General features: G+C 42.5%; 2 protein-coding genes across 3 annotated transcripts in view; one reads left to right on the top strand and one right to left on the bottom strand.

The window, feature by feature from the left end:
* wasb (WASP actin nucleation promoting factor b) overlaps window positions 1–2070 on the top strand; it is a 6677-nt gene extending 4607 nt beyond the window's left edge. For both annotated transcript variants that reach the window (XM_054775433.1, XM_054775424.1), the window contains exons 6-9: window positions 113–291; window positions 371–888; window positions 1032–1143; window positions 1232–2070. In XM_054775433.1, the coding sequence (XP_054631408.1) occupies window positions 113–291; window positions 371–888; window positions 1032–1143; window positions 1232–1290 (868 nt within the window). In that variant the 3' untranslated portion in view covers window positions 1291–2070. The remainder of the gene's footprint in view (window positions 1–112; window positions 292–370; window positions 889–1031; window positions 1144–1231) is intronic.
* LOC129180956 (semaphorin-3F-like) lies at window positions 1554–21073 on the bottom strand. Its single transcript, XM_054775410.1, has 18 exons — window positions 20772–21073; window positions 17952–18088; window positions 10801–10961; window positions 8050–8112; window positions 7831–7950; window positions 7539–7632; window positions 7334–7453; window positions 7068–7213; window positions 6868–6982; window positions 6718–6787; window positions 6487–6631; window positions 6187–6409; window positions 5324–5412; window positions 5199–5240; window positions 4957–5114; window positions 4822–4889; window positions 4616–4743; window positions 1554–2912 (listed from the first exon to the last, which is right to left on the bottom strand). Exons 2-18 carry the CDS (start codon window positions 18061–18063, stop codon window positions 2535–2537), a joined length of 2232 nt encoding a protein of 743 aa, XP_054631385.1. The 5' UTR covers window positions 18064–18088; window positions 20772–21073; the 3' UTR covers window positions 1554–2534.

The following is a 21073-nucleotide window of genomic DNA, read 5'->3' as shown; positions in this document are numbered from 1 at the left end:
AATGTCAGCTGTCATCAACTCCATTTCACTTGTGACAAGTAGATGTGGACACAACTTGGTTGTGATGTTTTGATCTATATTTGTTGGCCTCACGCATCTTTCTTCCACTCAGGCATGTTAGCCACGTTGGATTTGACCCGAACAATCTTGACCCAGACCTGTGGAACCTTCTCTCGCAAGCTGGCATCGGAGAGGCCGAGATGAGGGATGAGCAGACTTCCCAGCTGGTCTATAACATCATAGAGCGCTCAGGGGGCATGGAGGCAGTCAAAAGAGAGGCAAAAAAAGGAGGTCAGATTTGAGTATCTAAACTGTTCTTGTCATTGCTCATTTGTAGGAGGTTAATGCATGTCATGTTCCTCTATTGTAGCTGCGGGGCTTCCACCCCCCCCACCCAGCAGACAGGGGCCTTTGCCTCCTGTGCCAGGATCAGGCGGCTCAGCCCCAACTCCTCCACCTCCACGAGGGCGTTCCGGACCTCTGCCTCCCCTTCCGGGCCAGTCACAGCGAGCAACGCGGGTAGCTGTCCCACCCCCACCCCCGTCAAACCAAGGTTGCCCCCCACCTCTTCCTCCAACTCACTCTTCTCACGTCCCTTTGTTGCCATCCACAAAGCCCCTTCATGTCCCATCTCCCCCGGTGCCACCAGCACCCCAACAGCGTCCTGCAGGTTTCCCACCTCCAGCCACCCCCACTACACCCAGCAGAGGAGGCCCTGCACCTCCTCCGCCACCTCCTCCGCTCCCACCTGCCCAACTGTCTGTGGACTCCCACACACCTCCTCCCCCCTTTGGTGGCCCACCACCACCTGCCACTCCATCTTTTAGTAAAGCAGACAGCAGAGGTGCTCTGCTTGATCAGATTCGACTGGGGAAGAAGCTCCGAAATGTAAAACATCATTTTTTTCCTTTTATATTTCAGATACACTACATTCAGGCAACATCGTACATTTTTAAAACATTTTTTTCTCCAGCCCTGGGTCTGGATACCACTCAGTTATGCAGGTGTGCCTAACATTGTGTGTGCTGCAGGTGACAGAGTGCCAAGATCTAGCTCCACCCGCACCAGCAGAATCAGGCGAGGGCATTGTTGGCGCTCTCATGATGGTCATGCAGAAGCGCAGTAAAGTCATTCATTCCTCTGGTAAACACACCATTTACTGTATATCAATCTTGAAGGCATTATGGAAGGAAAGGGGGGAAAATATTTGTTTATCTGTGTTGTCTTGCAGATGAAAGTGAAGATGAGGGTGGTGATGAAGATGATGATGATGACGAATGGGATGACTGACATTAAAATAGTTGTTTTGGTGGATTTTCACCCTTTATCAAGACACATTTTAGTTTAAACTGCCTACATTTCCACGCGTCTGTGTGTTTGGAGCAGCTAATGCAGGTAAATCCAGAAATGTTTACACTGTATACGTCTTCAAACGTGTCTGTTGTAAGATGCAAAAGCATAATGGCATAAAGAAGTTACTCTAGGTGGGGTGATTTGTCTCTTTCGAAAAGATCCACCAAGAAATCCATGTAATGAGCACCAACTGAGCCAACGTCATTCCAATTTTTATAACAATACACTGTACATTAAAAAAAAAAAAAACGTTTAACTTACTTGATACATCTGTGCAAACATACCAAATTTCCCACCACCACTGAAAAAGTGCATAACTGAAAGATCACTGTATGTCTCATCACTCACCCACTGGGGTGCTGGGCGGTCACTATAGGACAGGACAGGAGGAGGAACATCCACTTGGCTTAGCTGGACAATACAATATTAATATTTTACACCTTACAAATGTCATTACACAGCAAGGCTGAAGAACAGCAAAAACAACATACAGAAGCATGCAACATTTACACTATCATTATATCCTCATACAATACAACAATCCACTGACTGTATATATTATATTCACAATCAATATATTACATTTGTTTCAATATACCCAAAAGTACCACACTTTTGGTTTTGTGTTGCTGCCTTCTTGTCCCATATAGGTTACATGAGAGTCAGTCATATTAAAAAAACACTCGCTCGCAGCACCTGGTTACAGTGTAGTCTGAATCTGAGACAATGGTGCAGACTTTGTTATTATATGCCATAGTAGTCATGCAGTTGTGTGAAGAAAGTGTTTCATTATACTAAACAGATGTTTGAAATGTGTGCTTGCACAATATACTGGAGAGGCAAATGAATTTAAATCCTTTGGCAATTGTTGCCAATTCAACATTTTTTCCCCGATCACTGATGATAAGGTTTTAGATTTTGTTTCCCAAAAGATAAAAAATGTATGACTGTAAGTGTGACTATGACGTGTACATGAAAGCTTGACAAAACGTACACTGGAACGATTGGAATACGCTCAGGAGTGGTGTACGATATCCACAATATGTATTCGCTCCACTGTTGTGACAAAACCACCAATCTGGTACTTAAAACAGCATGACAGCATCACCTGTCGAATTAATGAAGGAGATGCACAAACATGCATGAACAACACCAATAAAGTCCAAACAGGCCCATGTCCCCTAACCAAGGCCTTGTTCCTGGCCCTCCGTGTGCCGCCTGCTGGTACGTTTGCGCTGCTGTTGTTGTGGACTGAACTGCTCCCAGTAAGACTGGCAGTACTGGTTAATCAGTCTGATCTCAGGTGGGAAGGGTGTAGAGCTAAAGGACGACTGAGGGTAAGGTCGCACATTGCGAGGTTTGTGATCTTCCTCTTCGTCGTCTCGAGCGCTAAGAGCCAAGACAATGTCTCGATCGAGGATGCGCAGAGCCACGCGGGCCACCGTGTGCTTGAAGTTGTTCTCTGTGGCGAGGCAGTGGTACAGACCAGCGTCCGATTCATTGAGGGACTTCAGAAGGATACCATGGTTGGTCTTTAGAACATCCCCTGCACGGTTGAGCTGAAGATAGAAACAGAAAGAATGAGAAGGTACGGTCATGTGTAAAATTCCAACACCTCTAATAACGCTAAGGTAACACTTCGACTCCAGAAACGCACACAAAAGGGAAGATTGTGTCAAAACATGCACCCCTACTGTGTTCCCTGTGCTATTAGACAAAGAGGCCACATGGTGGTGCTGCTATTAACCCCCAACTTTTGACCTCTTAAAGCCTCCTTCACACTAAGCATGAATCAGCACAAATCAAGCAGAACCAGCTGGAGTGAAAAAGTTTCAAAATTCACGCCACATTCGGGACAGGATTTGAATGCCATTGGAAAACTTACCAGGAATAGGAGCTGGTGTTTCAGGGGTTTCAGCACCTCTTTACTATGTTGGTGGCCAGTGGTAAGTTTGGCTCCTTTTTTTCTTGCCGGCATGCTGTGATGTAAATTGGCGGCGTGGTAGTGGTGAGTGACCCTTCTGCGGGTTTGTTGGCTTTCAACCTCTTTTCAGCACCTCTGCACTGTCCACGCCGGAGGCCGCTGTTCGAGTTATCTTGGCTTCTTTTTTCCTTGCCGGTGATGTGAATGTGATGTGATGCAAATAAGGCGACGTTTAATAATGGCGTTTCGGTAGCAGCTGGCTCCGTTTAGCTTTTTCGAATACGATCAGAATGTTGGGAACGCTGTTCAAGAATATTTAGAATACCGCAAGAATATTTAGAATACCATTAGAATACTTAGAATAGTGCAGTTAGAACACATTTCGAATGCCGTTCAATATTTTTCCACTTCAAATCCACCTCTAAAGTCGGGGAGGGTGCGAGAGGGATGTTACTGTTACTGCAGACCTGCCAACATGCGCAAATTTATCGTACTCGACATGCAATTTGACTCTAGAATACGCTTATAAGTACTGTATGCTTCACAGCTCTCCATTTTGTTGCTTTTGCCTGGTTTCAGTTTCGAGTTCAGTCTGTAGAGTACAGATGAATAATAGATATTATGAGTTTCTCAATAGTATTTCAAATCGGGGGTGCGTGAAAACATTTCTGTCCCCGGGGGGGGCATGACAGAAAAAAATTGAGAACCACCGCTCTCGTGTGACTAGGGTATAAGTCAGATCTTCACATGTCTTTAAGTTAGATCTTTAAGGCTGTGTTCACACTGCAGGTCAATTACTATTTTTTTGCTCGTATGTGGCCTGTACCTGATTTTTTCATGTCAGTGTGAACAGCACAATTGAGATTTTTTAAAATGTGACTCACCTACACGGCATCGAAAGACGTGTAATGCTATTTTCCCAAGACTTTGATAAAGGTATTCACCGATGTAGGCAAAAGCTCTTCTTGTTATCCGAAAATTGTTTTTAAAAAGTGTCAGTGAAGTGGCTCGCGGTTCCTGTCACACACACGCTCCAAGGAACAGACGTCACAGCAAGTTCTCCACAAACTGCCATAGCCCAAATTCTTGCCCTATTTCTTCTTAATCCGCTGTGCAGAATCATTTGGTTAAGAAAATATTGACTGCCATTGCACAAAAACCTTGAAACTGCCACAAGAGCAGAGCATATTGGCGTAATCTTTACTTCCATGAACACACGGAAATACGTGCAACGTCGTTCTTTTGTGCATGAATCACTTTCCGGACACTTTGTGTTCGCATTGACAAGTCCCATTTTTTGGGTAATATGAACAAGTGTGTCACACAGCTGTTTCTTACCACTTTCCTTTTCCCATCCCTCTGGAAGAGCCACTTGACTGTGGCCTGAGGAGAGCGAGGCTGACACTCCAAAAAGGTGCTGCTGCCTTTCACTCCAAACTGTACTATTTCTCTCAAACGTTTCTCCACTGTAACAACACGGCATTAAAAACAAAAATAACTAAAAGGTGAATGTAACCTTTTAAACTTGAATTAAAAAGGCAAACCTTTGGCGTTAAAGCCTCGGCACTGCCTCAAAGGATCGCCATGCTTCACGTCCTGTCTTCTGCTCCTCCTGGAACAAAGATGGGAATTACTATCATATTCTTGAGCAATGGCAGAGCAATGGCAAGTACACTGACCTCTTGGTAGAAGGAGTGAAGGCCGAGCAGCTCTCCCCATCCCAGGCACAGTATGGGTCCCGGGCCAGGCAGCAGTCGGAACAGGCTCTGCCGTACACGCCACAGCGGTGCAGCGACACCTGAGTCAACCCTGCATCTGATGACACGTACAGCTGTTGCTGCAAGACAGAAGAAAAACATTTCTGAGTCAATCCTCCATACTAATACACACTGAGATGTGAACCGGTTAGATGCTTGCTTACTCTTTTAGAAGAAATCTTCATAGTTTTGACAGGAGCCCTGCTCTGCAGATGATTTAAAAAATATAGTTCAGTAAGACTTCATCTCTAAGATGTACTTACTCTCAGGACTAGAGGTTAAGACCTACCCGGAAAACCTCGACTTCCTCTAGTGTCAACTCCTCCATACTTGTTGGGTCTTTGGGCAAAACTATGACTTTCTGGATGGTGCCTCGATCTGATGAGAGAGAAACTATAATTAGGATGAACAAATGAAACCAGTCGCTGCATTTGAGGCTGAACAACTCTTTTTGTCTGAAACCAAAACTTCATTCTTTGTTTTTTTATCTCAGACAGCTACAGAGTCTTTTTTTATTTTTATTACATGTTTTGCCAATTAATTGGCCTTGAAATGTATTCAAACACAGGGCCACTGCAGGTCAAACCTCTTAAACTTTGACTTACATTTTAAGAAAAATATAGTTCAAAAGTGCAACAGGAATCCAAAAAAGAGAACCCCAACACAACATAACAATCTCCCTTGCTGCCTTGGCTCAGCCAGTGTCTTTTTTGTGTGTTTTCTTTGGCTTTTTTGCATGTACTGTATATACACTTTCACAAGGTTATCAAAGATGACAAGACAAAAAGAAAACTAGCTATGACAACAGAAGTAAAAAAGGACTTTGAATAACTTCTTATTGCACTTACTAGAAAAACAAATACCTTATGCTATCTTACTTCAAATATTACCTGTACAGCAGTGGCGGAGATGCGGAGTGGTCACTCTTTGGCCACCCTACTCGCCATCTAGACATTTCAGGTATCAATTCATTGGCAGTCCTATGTGAGTAATGGTCTCACCTTGGCCACCCCAATGAAACATTTCTGGCTCTGCCACTGCTGTACAGTATTTTTTTATGGCAAAAGTTCACCTCAACTGATTAATTCTAGTTACATTATTTGTTTAAATTGTGAATCGTGTTTCCAGCAGGCTAATAGCTTACTCTCTCACCTGTCCCCAAGAAGAGCACCTGGTAGCGCCCATCCACTGCATCCACCTGATCCACCACCAGTGCAGTGTAGCGGTAGTCCACACCAGTCCTCACCACCAGGGGGCGACGGTGGATGGGATACACGGGGTGGAACATGAGGGGATGAGCCCTGATGAAATTGACCGCCTCATCAGAGAAGTTCTTGGAGGAGCGGATACCAGGGGTGAAGGTTCCTCCTGGACACTGGATAAGGAGGAAGAGGTTTGTTTGTGTCTTTTGTCATGGTGTATTTTAAAGGAGACACTGTGGCTGGGACGCACTGTTCCTGGTCGCGGATAAGGAATCTTGCCGTTGTACACTGTCCATTGGTAATTATGGCCATGTTTGTGGGCAAAGGGTCCATTGAAGACGTTGCGAATGTCAGCCATGGAGTAGACGCAGACTGCTGAACCCTTGAACACAGAACTTGGGAACAAACAGTAAAAGGTAAGGGGAGGCTGGTAGCATCTCAAATGTAAATGTAAAAAAAATTGATTGATGAGACTGCTCACCCTGCTGTAGTGAAGAGAGCGAACACCATCGGGTTCCGTTCATCTTGTGTCGGCTGAATAAAGACATCACCTGCGAGACAAAGGGCCCACAATCAATAACAGAACAGCCTCTGTTAAAATGCAATCACACTTTTGTCACGGAGGCCTTACGTAGTTCATCAAATCGTGTCTCCACTCCATCTTCTCCTATAACTGAGCAGATAAGACGAGCTTTAAGGAATGTCGTCCAGCGGCTCACCAGGGATTTCTGGCCTCCTTCATCATTCTGGACACAAAGGAAATGAGGTTGTGGTTCATTGTGTCCAGCGCAGCATTTCACATTACGAGATAATGAACATATTTGTACGCACCAGACACACTCTCCCCACCCTGGCTAAGATGTTGGGGCTCGCACCCCCGCTGGAGTCTAAACTTTTCTCCCGGAAAAAAAAGTAAAGCTTGTCATCATTCCTCTCTGCACTGTCAGGGATCTGCTGGATCTGAACAAACACTGGTTCTGGAGGACAAAAAACAGATAAGCAGGGAGACGATTGAGGCAAGTGCCAGTCATGCAAAAAGACAGGCACCATAACCTGTAATCGACAACGTTTACCTCCACACACCCAACATTACTCACCGTTGAGCCACCTGGAATCATACTGCTCAGTCCTGATGACACTTCTCCCGCCCATGGTCCTAAACAGAGCTGCATCTGTGCTCATGAAGTCAATATGGACCCCCGCATACAGGTTACCATCTACAGTGGAGCCCATTAAGAAACTACAGTGATCTACAAACTTTAAACACCACATTTTGTCCTGTTGGTCTTGAAATAACCTTACCAATCAGAACTCCAACATTCTCCTGTTTGGGATCATAGGAACATTTTCCCTTCCCAGAGTCCACATACCCTGGGACCAGTCGAAACAGGTAGTCCTGCAGACACAGATTTGACAGCGGAGAGTATGCATAAAAATAGATCACTTTAACGTCACAAGGGAGCATTGGAAAATCATAAACAAATCAGTGTCCCAGTTTGTACTCCTGAAATATTTAGCAGGGCTATGTTTCCAGGTCTGCTGCTCAGGGAATTTATCCATGATTCCCTCTTGGGGAAAGTGGAAATGCGTTCACCTCTGCCCTCCAGCCCCTGTTGATGAATGTGCAGATGGGTTGGTAAGCCCCCGTTCCACAGGTGTAGAGGTGGGTGCGGTTCCATGGCTCGATCAACCGCACAAAGTTGGCACATTCACCCTAGACAAAGAGCAAGGAATTCAAACATTGTCTTTTTGTGCTCCTGAAAGAAGCGTCCCCTCCATTTGAAAAGAAAAGAATGTAAATAAATGATCCCACCTGTCTTCCTTTTCCTGTCATCTGGCATTCTCCCTTTCGCTTTGCAGATGCCGGCCAATGGATCTGTTTATTCAAAAACAGCAAAAATGACTGCAGGACTCCTGAGTGTGCAGGAGGACGTACAAGATGTTTAGTATAATTATATGCTTACAACTTTGTGGAAACTTATTTGGAGGAAGGCCCTTTTCTGTGACACAGTGCATAAAGCAAGGTACATGGATGACTCTAGTGTGGAAGATCTATGAAACACGTTTGGTAGGTATAATGTCCCGGTGTCGCAATACTTTAGTTTTTACAGTGGACTTCCCCAGACAGTCCAATATCACATATGACATTATCATAACATGACAAGTGATTGGCAATGAAACCCAAACCCAAAGCATAATCATTTAAAATCCATCAAACCTACAGTCATGGCCAAAAATATTGCCAATCTTTTTGCTCATGGCTGAATAAATTAGGGTGATTCCGTTGTATTCCATACAGGCATGGACAATAATGTTGGCATATTTAGCCAAAAGCATTGACATCTTTGGCATGCCAACATTTTTGGCCATGACTATACAGTGGTGTGAAAAAGTGTTTGCCCCCTTCCTGATTTTTTATTTTTTATTTTTTTTGCATTGTTGTCACACTTAAATGTTTCAGATCAAACAAATTTCAATATTAGTCAATGACAACACAACTGAACACAAAATGCAGTTTTTAAATGAATCTTTTTATTACTAAGGGAGAAAAAAAAATCCAAACCTACATGGCCCTCTGTGAAAACGTGATTACCTCCCCTGTTAAAACATAACTTAACTGAGATTAATTGAGATCTATCAGTTTGGAAAAGGTTATAAAGCAATTTCTAAAGTTTTGGGACTCCAGCGAACCACAGTGAGAGCCATTAGGGGAAAAACTGGAACAGTGGTAAACCTTCCCAGGAGTGGCCGGCCAACCAAAATGACGCCAAGAGCGCAGCGACAACTCATCCTAAAGGTCACAAAAGAACCCACAACAGCATCCAAAGAACTGCAGGCCTCATTTGCTTCAGTCAAGGGCAGTGTTCATGACTCCACCATAAGAAAGACACTGGGTAAAAATGGCCTGCATGGCAGAGTTTCAAGACGAAAGGCACTGCTGAACAAAAAGAACATTAAGGCTCATCTCAATTTTGCCAGAAAACATCTTGATCATCCTCAAGACCTTTGGGACAATACTCTATGGTCTGATGAGACAAACATTTAACTTTTTAGAAGGTGTGTGTCCCATTACATCTGGTGTAAAAGTAACGCCACATTTAGAAAAAGATCATACCAACAGTAAAATATGGTGGTGGCAGTGTGATGGTCTGGGGCTATTTTGCTGCTTCAGGACCTGGAAGACTTGCTGTGATAAATGGAACCATGAATTCCGCTGTCTACCAAAAATCCTGAAGGAGAATGTCCGGCCATCTGTTGGTGACCTCAAGCTGAAACAAACTTGGTTTCTGTAGCAGGACAATGATCCAAAATACACCAGCAAGTCCACCTCCGAGTGGCTGAAGAAAAACAAAATGAAGACTTTGAAGTGGCCTAGTCAAAGTCCTGAACTAAATCCTATTGAAATGCTGTGGCATGACCTTAAAAAGGTGATTAATGCTCAAAAACCCTGGCTGAATTTCAACAATTCTGCAAAGATGAGTGGGCCAAAATTCCTCTACAGCGCTGTAAGAGACTCATTGAAACTTATCGCAAACACTTGATTGCAGTTGTTGCTGCTAAGGGTGCCCCGAACACTTATTAGGTGTTGGGGGCAATCACTTTTTCCACACAGGGTCGTGTAGGTTTGGATTTTTTTCTCCATTGATAATAAAAAGTTTCATTTAAAAATTGCATTTTGTGTTCTGTTGTGTTGTCATAGACTCATATTTAAATTTGTTTGATGATCTGAAACATTTAAGCGTGACAAACATCATCAGGAAATCAGGAAGGGGGCAAATACATTTTCACACTACTGTATATAACCTCAAACATTGTGTGTCCAAGATTAAAAATCACTAGGGTTTAGACACACAATTAATGGTGAATTGGTTAAGCTCTGCAACCCGTTACGTGCTGACAAGGAACCTGAAGAAATATGGTGACCAATTTCAATGTAAATGCGAATGACATGGATGGTAAGCCACAATGTGTGAGCACAATGGACAAGTTTAGTTTTTGGTCCACCAGATGAATGTGAAGGCTTTTGTGATTCATGGCAGAAGAAAAAATATGTTTTTCATACAAACATCTGGTTTCTTTTTTTGCATTACTCACTAAAATATCCTTCATTTCTTTTTGTCTTGATTTTAGGTTGGTTTTGAGCTCACACTTGCAGCAAAACTGCCATGATCTCATCCTAACTATGTCAGAACACTTTAGGTCACTCAGGAGGAAGTCCTGCTGAAAAATGTTTTTGTGATGTTTGTAATCATAGAGTATGTTTCATGTCAGAGGAGTTTATGGAACAAAAAAACGTCAACAAGGAATGTGTTTTGCACTTGAATAAACAACCAAAGAAAGAAAAATGAGCGTGTGATCATGACTGTGTTTTTTGGAAGATGTCAAAGGGTTAAAAAGGTGAGAAACTGGTGGTTTAATTTTGTTCGACAGTTCATTTGATGTCTTTAAACATTATCTATTTAAGACATGCGTCTTAAAACGTGCCTGAAGGTATCAAATACTTGAGTGACTTTATACTGCTGCCAAACAGTAATTTAAGAAAGCTGGCTGTGTTTTTACGTACAATTAGAGGCTCTTTGTTGACATTGTGCATATCCAGAGCCACCAGGTACTCCCTGCTGCCCAGGTATAGGCGGCCCTGGTCCTGATCCATCAGGAGGATTCTGTAGTCACTGGTGTTAAAGGAGAAACTGAAAGGTCGTGCCGCCCGAGTGTCCATCAGTTCTGTAAAAGAAGTATTGCTGTTACTTATATTTTAGTTTCAGGAAATATTCTAAATTAAGCAAGTTAAAACAGAAGAAAGGAATGTTGCAGTTTTTTTACCCTCGCTCCTCCTACAGTTGTAATTTACTTTAAAGGTACTGTGGTAAACAAAGGCATGGTCGGAAGTTCAAGTCAAGTTAATGAATGTCTTGAGATAAACACTGATCATTTTAGTGTGCAACAGAGTTTGTACAAGCTCTGGACACAACTCTGAAGAATAACATTAGCACCGATGCTAATGCTACCAACATAGGGTGTACTGGCTGGACCAATTATACACGTAAGTTAGGCATTAAAGGTGCTCCTCTCACCACTGGCAAGCAGATGTTACCAATAAAGGTGTGAAAGAAGAGCCTGAACAATTAAAGGGTTAGTTTGGATTTTTTTACATGGAGTTGTATGACATCCCTATCAGCAGTGTAGTGAATCAACGGCCCATGCACATGCACAACAGCAATCTCAGAGAAATGACCGACAATTAGGAGTGATTCTGTGGCTGTGATAGGCTATACATGTAATGATAGCTAATGTTAGTAGCAAAACTTTGCCAAATCGCTATTGTGGGCAAAATTCGCTAAGTGGGCTGAATATGGTCGTTCCTCGCCACTTCACAGTTAGAATTTTGCAGCTTCGCGGCTTGGGTTTTAAAAAAAACATATCAATTAATAAATCATGCTGTTTTGTGGTTGAATATGGCCTATTATTAGCCATAAATATGCAAATTGAAGAAAGTTTTACAGGTTTTTTAGCCTAATTAAGCATTGTCAAGCCTCAAAATGGCTAAATGAACTAAAATACAAATATAAGGCATTCAGAAGATGCATTCAAACACGCTGTGAATGAGATGTAGTATTTTATACTGGTCACTGTGACTGTAATGTTCGGTCAGAGACACACACACCAGACTTGATCACAGGAGGCTTTCATTGCAGATTGAATTATCACACAACAGACAGAATAATCCCCAATAGAAATCCCTAATAAAAACAGGCTACTGTTTTTGGCAAGCATCACTTCCTGTCTGCCTGTCGCTCAGCTCCACGAGGGAGCACATTTATCGCAACACACACAAGCACCAGTCATATACATAAATAAAATGGCTTATTTACTCTCATTATGTCTACTATATTGGGTCATACGAGTGTAAAGGTGACTATAGGGGTGTTAGTGCATGTCTAGAGGCCTCTAATAATGTTAGAAACTGTATTTAGAAGGTTGTAAACGGTAGGAAAATATTCCATTTATAAATAAGGAATCTTACTTCGCAGAAATTTATTTATCATGGTCAAGTCTGAAACCAATTAACTGTGATAAACGAAGGATTACTTTAAGGTGTCGCTATGGCCATGACAGAGATTATTATTCTCCTTACAAACCAAGTGTACCATCCAAACTATCAATTTTGTAGGATTTCTACACTAATTTAAGACAGTGGTTCTTAATTATTTTCTGTCATGCACCCCCTCAGGGGACAGAATTTTTTTCTGTCTGAAATACTATTGAGAAACTTTATTTATCTGTACAAACCACTGTATGAGTTGCTTGCAATAGCTTTGATCAAGCATGAAGCATGACACTTACAGACCTGCCAACCCAAGAAACTTTAGTCCCACCCTGCCTCTCACTCCCCCACCCGCCACACTATTTGAGAAGCTCTCCCTTAAGCAAATGCTGCTCGATTTAATGCCACAAACATGTTTCATTACTGGCTTGGATGAACTTACAGTCCCTGGAACAACAGCATTCTCACTTCCTTTCTAGAAAATGCATGCAAGTGAAGTGCTTAAATATAACTCAACTTCGAGCGTTTTAAGAAACATATTCGCTTTTAGGGATGTGAATAATTCATATGTCCTGACTGTGTGATTGTGCTGAAGGCACCACCCGCCCGGTGGAGTTGGGCAAAAAAGCAGCTCCCTTAAGAAACACAGTCAGTGCAGCTAATTGTTAAGATCAGATTCAGCCGAGCGGAACCTATCAAGACATGCTGTTGGAAAATGTTTTCTCCATTTCTTTTCTCTACTCGTGAAAGCTCTGATTGTACAATTTTCATCTGCTGTGAGAGAAATGCACTGTGCCACTGCATGCGTTTTATGTCCACTCTTTCATCCAACAATTCATTGTGACATTTTCAAAACAATAAAAAGGAACATACACGATCACACAAATTTTCCCACCATATGCATGCTGCATATCACCACACATTAAAGACAGCAGGCTTATATCATGACCAATGGCTACAAATGATCCTCAGAAGCTGGCTTACAGGGACTGTGGAGGGCGCGCAGGCTTTATATACATCAAAGTGGCTGCCATCTTCCTTTCCGTTGGGGTCAGTGTTAAACAGGATGTAGTCAAGGTGCAACTAAAATAAGCAGTGCAATCGGATCTCCGGGCGACAGGGGATGCAGTCTTTGAGGTGGGACGAGGTCCGGTTCGGTGAGGTAAACACAGGATGACAAGCTGGGCCGGACTAGCGTGGATTCATTGAATGGCCTAAATGTGGAAACACCACACCCCTATACGCATCTCCAAAAATAGCCAACAATGTACTGCCATCATCCGGTAAACATTCAGAGAACCCCTGACAACATTCTGCCACTGATAGGGAAACACTAGGAAGGACACACAATTCAAGTATGACGCTACAAGTGGGTCACTATTTTATCTCAGGTTACAACATATTGTCACCAAGGCACTAATGATGGTTTCACGTCTCCAACTGCCATTACACAGCATGTTTTGCTCTCTAGCAACGCCAACTAATTCTGTCCCCTGGGTCTCCCTTTCAAGTCTGCATAACAGACACAAGAGAAGGAACAATACAAGATCCTGGGGCTCCAGAATCTCAGAGTGTCACTCATGCCAGCTCAAAGGAGTCACATGGGCCCTTGCCGGCCTGAAACCTCCTCCGCAGGCGCCTCCGGGAACAAAGAGCCTCGCTGTCACAAACAATGAACAATAAATCCTTGGAGTCGCAGAAAACATTTGGACTAAATCCAACTTTTCTCCTTTTTCGTTTGGTATTAGGGGGAAGGGTCACTGCGGTTGTCGAGTGTGGCCACCAAACCAACAATGTAATAAGTGAACACCTCTCAGCTGTTGTGGACGTGTCCAAGTGTGTGTTAAGAGCTCTTGTACACTTGGGACTTTCTGCATGGAGAAACACAAGAGCAGATTTGTGCATGTTCTACTGAACACACATGGGCATGTACATGGGCATGAACATATAAGCACTTTACTGAGAAGGAATTAGGCTTAGAGGTCAAACAGTTGTTTTCATTCTCATAAAATAAGCTGAATTCAAAAGAACTCTCCAGCTGCCAATTGTCAAACATACCTACCAAATATCTCACTAATCCCTGCCGTTGGAGGCTCTTTTAAAGGTTAAACCCACTTACTCACTATTCCAACTTGAGGCAAAAATGTCTTTAATGTCGAAGAATGCCATAAATCTGATTCACACCTCTAATTCTTATTTACATGTATGAAGTGGCGCAACGTGTGTGTGTGTGTCCGTGCGTGTGTGTGTGCATGTGCGTGCATGCGTGTGTGTCTGGTGCAATGGAGTAAAGCAGGGGTGTCAAACTTGTGCCATGGAGGGCCGAGTCACTGCAGGTTTTCTTTCCAGCCAGTCACTAAAGCAGGTGATTTTAATGATCAACACCTTCAGTTTGAGGGAAGGAGCTCATCAATTAAATTACCTGCTGAAGAAACTGGTTGGAGAGAAAACCTGCAGCGTCTCGGCCCTCCAGGGCACGGGTTTGACACATGTGGAGTAAAGTAAACAAATCTTCATGCATTTTGTGTTGTTATGTACACAGTGTAACAAGTAGTTACCATACAGTCCCTCACAAAAGGGACCCCTCATATTTCTGCATACTGTATATTTTATTGTATCTTTTCATTGGACAGCACTGCATAAATTACATTTTGATACAATGTAAAGTAGTCAGTGTACAGCTTTGATAACTGTGAAAATTGACTGTCTGCTCAAAATAACACAGCCAAACAAAAGTGAGTAAAACCCCTTAGTGAAATTGTCTAAGTTGGGCTTAATTTGCCATTTTCCTCCGTGGGGTCATGGGACTCAATAGTGTTAATAGTAGTGAGAGCAGGTGTGTCAAATTTGTTATCGCTCTCACATGCTCTCATACTGGTCACTGGAAGTTCAACATGGTACCTTATGCCAAAGAACTTTCCGAGCATCTGAAAATAATTGTAGTTGCTCAACATAAAAGATGCGCTGGGCTGTAAGAAGACTGCCAACACCTTGAAACTCAGCTGCAGCACAGTGGCCAAGACCATCCAGTGGTTTAACAAGACAGGTTCCCCTCAAAACAGGAAGTTGAGTGTTTAATACTAAGGGTACTAAAGGGTTGTGTATAATGCAGCATGATGCAGCGTTGCTGCAGAGTTTGTCAACCTGCTAGTGCTTAAACCATAAGCCGCACTCTGTATCAAATTGGTCTGCATGGCTGTTATAACAGAAAGAAGCATCTTTTAAAAATGAGGCACAAGAAAGCCGGCAAACAGTTTGCTGATAATATGCAGACTAAATGGATTACTGGAGCCATGTACTGTGGTCTGATCTGACCAAGATAAACTTATTTGGTTCAGATGGTGTCAAGGATGTGTAGAGGCAACCAGTTGGGGAGTACTAAGACAAGTGTGTCTTGCCTTCAGTCAAGCATGGTGGTAGGAGTCTCATGGCATAGGGCTGCATGAGTGCTGCCAGCACTGCAGAGCTACAGTTCATTGAGGGAAACATGAATGTCAATATGTACTGTGACATACTGAAGCACAACATGATACCCTCCCTTCAGAACCTGGGATGCAGGGCAGTATTTCCCCCCACACGCCTCCCAGAGAACCACCGCCTAGCTGAAGAAGCTGAGGGTAAAGATAATGTATTGGCCAAGCATGTTTCCAGACATAAACTTTATTAGGCATCTGTGGGGCATCCTCAAATGGAAGTTGGAGGAACACATGGTCGCCAACACCCACCAGCTCCGTGATGTCCTGATGAAGGAGGAGTGGAAGAGGCAACCCGTGTAGCTCTGATGATCTCCTTAGCCATGAGAGTTAAGGCAGTGCTGGAAAATAACGGTAGCCACGCAAAATACTCAGGGCACAATTGGGACAATTTGTTGCCAGCAGTTTAAACATCGATGGCTGCCAGTTATTTTGAGTAGACAGTAAATTGACACTTATACAAGCGGTACACTGACTACTTTACATTGTATAAAAGTGTCACTTATTCAGTGCTGTCCCATGAAAATTTATAATACAATCTGTGAGTGGTGTACTCACATGTGTGAGTTCCTGTAATACCCCAAAAAATGCCTCAAAACCATGTGGATGGTGCACTGGCTTAGTCATTCATGCATTCATTCATTTTTTACAGCTTATCCTGCTTAGGACCTGTAGGCAAAAACGTAGTGTACGCCCTGGACTGGTCACCAGGAAATCACAGGGCACATATCGATAAACAACAACATACACCAACATTCACACTTAAGGGCCATTTTGACACTCCAGTTAACCTAATATGCATGTTTTGGGGATGTGGGAGGAAACCGGAGCACCCGGACAACACACACACACACACACAAGCACAGGAAGACACTGGCATATGACAAGCAGAAAAGGGTCTCTGTCATTGATATAGTGATGACATACTGTGTATTTTAGTGGTATACACCAGGTGTTTTCTAAGTTCTCTTTATTTGAATCCTGCTCAGATATCCTGCTCAGATACCTTCAGTTATGTGAAAGGCAAAATTAATTGAGTTTGTATGGTGAGAGAGTAAACAGAGTCTGGGGTGAGCAGAAAACGCCCAACCTTATTATACTTTCTGAGGGGAGGCTCAGTGTGGTCTATAATATTGGTAGACCGGTCAGGACACCTCATGGGTTGGGAAGTGCAGAGTAAATCACCATAGAACATTGTAATATTTTGCCAATAATCATATAATGTCAGGATACAATACGTCAAGATATCTATGTAACTGAAGAAGCATAACAGTTTTCTTACACATTAATGATACAAAAAACTAAAACATGAATACACGTTTGTGATAATTGTACCATAAAAATAATATGATAATCCGATGTATCAAATTAACATTTTCTTCAGAGCAAGGCAAATACAATTAATAAAACATGTTTTCACTGGCTTATGCAGTTTTGAAAGAACATGGGAGACAATATCCCTTTCACACAGACAGCCATAATATACTGTAATATAGATACTTGATGCTAAGTGGATCTGTGCAACATTACTGTTCTGAGCTGTGTCCAGTACTTGAAGAAACTCTGCTGCTCGAAAATGATCACATAATGAACAGTTTGGTATTGACTTCTTTAACCTTTGTCACTTCCATTCCCTTAAGCTTGAAGTAGTTAGATATTGGATACAAACAACGTAGACAATTATTAATGAATGAACCACTAATGTAGCATATCAAAGCTTGAGTCCTTTGTGGGCGGTGTCTTTACTTGGGCCCAAAAAAAAAAAATCACATCTGTCATTGGACTTCATGAGGACAGGATGTAGATTTTTTAGGGAAAATCCCAACTGCCACAAAAACTCACATTAAAACCGCAATCCGCCTCCACCTTGAGGCGACAGTTGAGCACTGATAGACCATTTTCCTGTTAAGGTCAAATTTCCCTCGGTTATCATCATGTCAGACATCAAAACGGTAAAAAAAATGCAGAGTGGCTGCAGTGCATGAGAGTTTAAGGGCGTGGAGGGTAACTTTTCATGAAGGGCCCCGCCAGTAACAAAGCACACGTAATATCCACCTTTTGTTTCCAGTGGTGTACCCTTTTGACATGTGGCAGGAAAAGTGCTCTTTACATACTGTATGCATACAGAGGAAGCAAAGCCTGACGCGCGCAGGCCCGTGCATGTGTGACTTTACAAGAGAAAGAGTTTCAGCTCACCTTTGAAGGAGAGGCGAACTCGTGGCGCTGACTGCTGCAGGCCCGAGCCTCTGTAAACACATAAGGCCAACAGGAGGAGTTGGGCCCCAGATGTTGTCATGGTAACAGTCATGCAGGTAGCCAACAGAGATCTAAATCTGGACAAAAAAAAGACTGATTATTATAGTGTGCCCCATGAGGAATAAAGACAGAGAAAAAGACACACTCTCTCTCTCTTTGAAGCCTCTGATCAGATGTTTGGCCTGCAGCTGTCCAATAAGGCAAGACGTATAGTGTAGTCCAAATCTTCACACCTGCTCTGGAAAACATGACAGCCCTATTATTTATTTAAAGAGTAAATGTAGTGAGGTGTGTATTTAGACTGTAGAATTGTATCTACGTGCACAGATGCATGGAAAAAGTCTGTCTGATGTCTTCACCTTGCATACTTTATTCAGCAACATATTGAACTTTTTCTTGCACAAAACATCAAATAAGACACCCATCAGCTATTCTCTTTGCCTCTCTGGTGGTTGTCATTCATCAGAGCAGACTGGTCGAGGTTGATGAGTGAGATAGGTGACAGTTCAAAGAAACAGGTAACCCTCGCACCAACCATTTCTGACACTTTAGGGGTGTTGAAACCAAGACCTTAACTCAAGCATTCATTATGCATCTGCACTTTGCTGGAGAGTATCCCATATAAATTATGAATACTAAAAGCTGAGTCCATTAAATTGTCTCCCCTGCTCACTCGGCCTATAAGCCATCCCACGGGCATCTCTCACTCTCATGACATCCATGTGGCAAAGGCCTCCTGAGGCACGGTGCACATATCTTTTTGAAAAGTTTAAAGACAAGGAATTAGTTATGGTGTTCTAAAGCTATTAAACACACTAAAACCAATACAATGTATATCAAGATATGCTGATGAATTAAACAGATCTAAAAAAAAAGTTAGGGCTGCACAAAAAATTGTTAAAAATGACAACAATTAATTTGTTTTTATTTAAGAAGCTGCACTTGCCATGACCGCCTCTCACCGCCCTCCGGCAAGCCTTGCTGGCCAGGCCAAGTTGGCTCTGCTGAATTGGTTCTCTCCGTTCAAAGCTGACGCTTGCTCCTCACTCTCCCTGTCCTCCAGTAAGCCTCGCTGGCCGAGCCAAATTGTGGCAGCCTTCATTCATCAACTTGCAGGAGGAGCGATTGCATTAATTAACAGACTAAGGCGTCTGACACGGCCTAATAAAAAAAAAACTGTGTGATTTATCTAAAAGGTAAGCACATGGCCCTAAACAAGGAGCCACTGAATAGATGTTGGACAGCTAGACTTAGCATTTTCATAAATAGTATACACAGTTGTCCCTCGCCACATTTGCACATTGCAGTTTGAATTTTGCAGCTTCACTCTCGTTTTTTCAAAAACACATTCATTATTAAATTAGGCTTATTAGTAAAAAAAAATTATATCTAAGCAAATTTTACGTAGCTTTTGCCTAAATTAAGCATTTTTAAGCATAAAAATGACTAAATGAACTAAAATATAATTATCAGGCATTCAAAAATGTTGATGAAATGTAGTATTCTACACTGGCCACTAGGTGTCCATCCTGTTGCTGTAATGTTCGGTGAGACACACACACACCCACACACACGTCCCAGACTTGATCGCCGGAACAACAGGCTTTTATTGCAGGTTTGAATTATCTCACAACAGGCACAATAACATAATAATCATCCTAATAGTAACACAGGCCACTATTGTGACCGTATTCAAGCTAAAACTCAACTCTGAACCCCTGACAACACTTTCTGTCCACACGTTCAGAACACATTTAGGTCTTATTTATGTCTTAAATGGCTTGTTTCCTCTAATTGTATCTACGATATTGAGTAATAGGAGTGTAAATATAGGGCTGTTATTTCATGTCTAGAGGGCTCTAACAGTATTTAGCAGGTCGTAAACAGGTTTTCTATGCTATAACGCCGAAAACATACAACATTTCTAATGGCCAAAAAAAAATATGATGCGGGCCGCAAATGGCTGCTGGGCTGGACTATGGACACCCGTGATTTAAAGGAATTGAAATGATGGCCAGGTAAAAAGGATGTCAGTTTACCTTTAGGGTACAGTAGCTTGTTGCTCACACTGTACCCTGAAAGGTACTTTTGCACCTATCATTCTCACAATTTGGGAAGGTGTTGGACTTGACTAAATTTTCTATCTAACTATATATCTATCTATTTATCTATCTATATATAGTATACAGCATATCTATCCTCACACAGCTGCCCACGTGAAACGTTAACAAAAACCCACCAAGTGATGTGACGTCAAAAAGTATTTGTCACTTTAAAATAATCACCACTTCAAAGAGCCACCAGGAACTACAAACAAAAAAATATCTATAAATAAAATGTGGCCAAAAAAAGGCATCCCTTTACTTATCATGACACATTTTACGTTTACGTTCGAAAATTCAAGCTAATCTACAAATGCAGAAGATCTGAAGACGTGGAATGAATGTTTAAATAGCACACATTGCTGTGGGCCTCCAAGGTGGTCGATGTAAGGCTGTATTTTATCTACTTTTAACAGCTGGGCGTTAACTACAGGACAGATTGGGCCGTCTCTTGTAATAATATACTGAGGTTTCGAGTCAAATCAAATAATTAGAGGACTAGCTTTTGAGCACACATGGGTGCAGTCGTCTAATACCTGTGAACTCCACATCCACAAATAGGAGCACAGCTTCAGTTCAGTCATCCTCAAACAAACACATACATGCTCCGACATAAAGTAACCAAACGCCGGTTAAAAGTTAAACCAAAAAGTCTTACCTGGGATTATGACACTTTCACGAAAAGTTGTGGGGAGTCACGGTCACATTGGGAAAATGTGTCGCAACGGTAATGCCTACAGGAGGGGAAATAATCCGTTTTGGGGGGGTTTTAAGCAAAAATCCACAGGAGAGGAAAAGAGAGCAGACTGTTGGTCCACATAAAAAAATTAAATCCTTGGCACTCAAACTTTCGGCATCTCGGTGTGAGATCAGTCCGTGGGAGTGGGAGAGACTTCTCTGAATGGAAACGGAGCGACCAGGTGCAGGTGTTGCTAGTGTGTGTGTCCCGCTGTCCTCTCC

This window comes from Dunckerocampus dactyliophorus, chromosome 1 (genome assembly GCF_027744805.1).
Source record: "Dunckerocampus dactyliophorus isolate RoL2022-P2 chromosome 1, RoL_Ddac_1.1, whole genome shotgun sequence".
NCBI lineage: Eukaryota > Metazoa > Chordata > Actinopteri > Syngnathiformes > Syngnathidae > Dunckerocampus > Dunckerocampus dactyliophorus.
This window is presented reverse-complemented; position numbering and strand designations above follow the sequence as displayed.

Excerpts from the sequence above, each read along its gene's own strand:
- LOC129180956 (XM_054775410.1), bottom strand. The coding sequence starts at position 18,063 with ATGACTGTTACCATGACAACATCTGGGGCCCAACTCCTCCTGTTGGCC. Across the intron at positions 6,788-6,867 it reads GACACGATTTGATGAACTAC|GTGATGTCTTTATTCAGCCG; the intron begins GTAAGGCCTCCG and ends TTTGTCTCGCAG. Across the intron at positions 4,890-4,956 it reads TTCACTCCTTCTACCAAGAG|GAGGAGCAGAAGACAGGACG; the intron begins GTCAGTGTACTT and ends TCTTTGTTCCAG.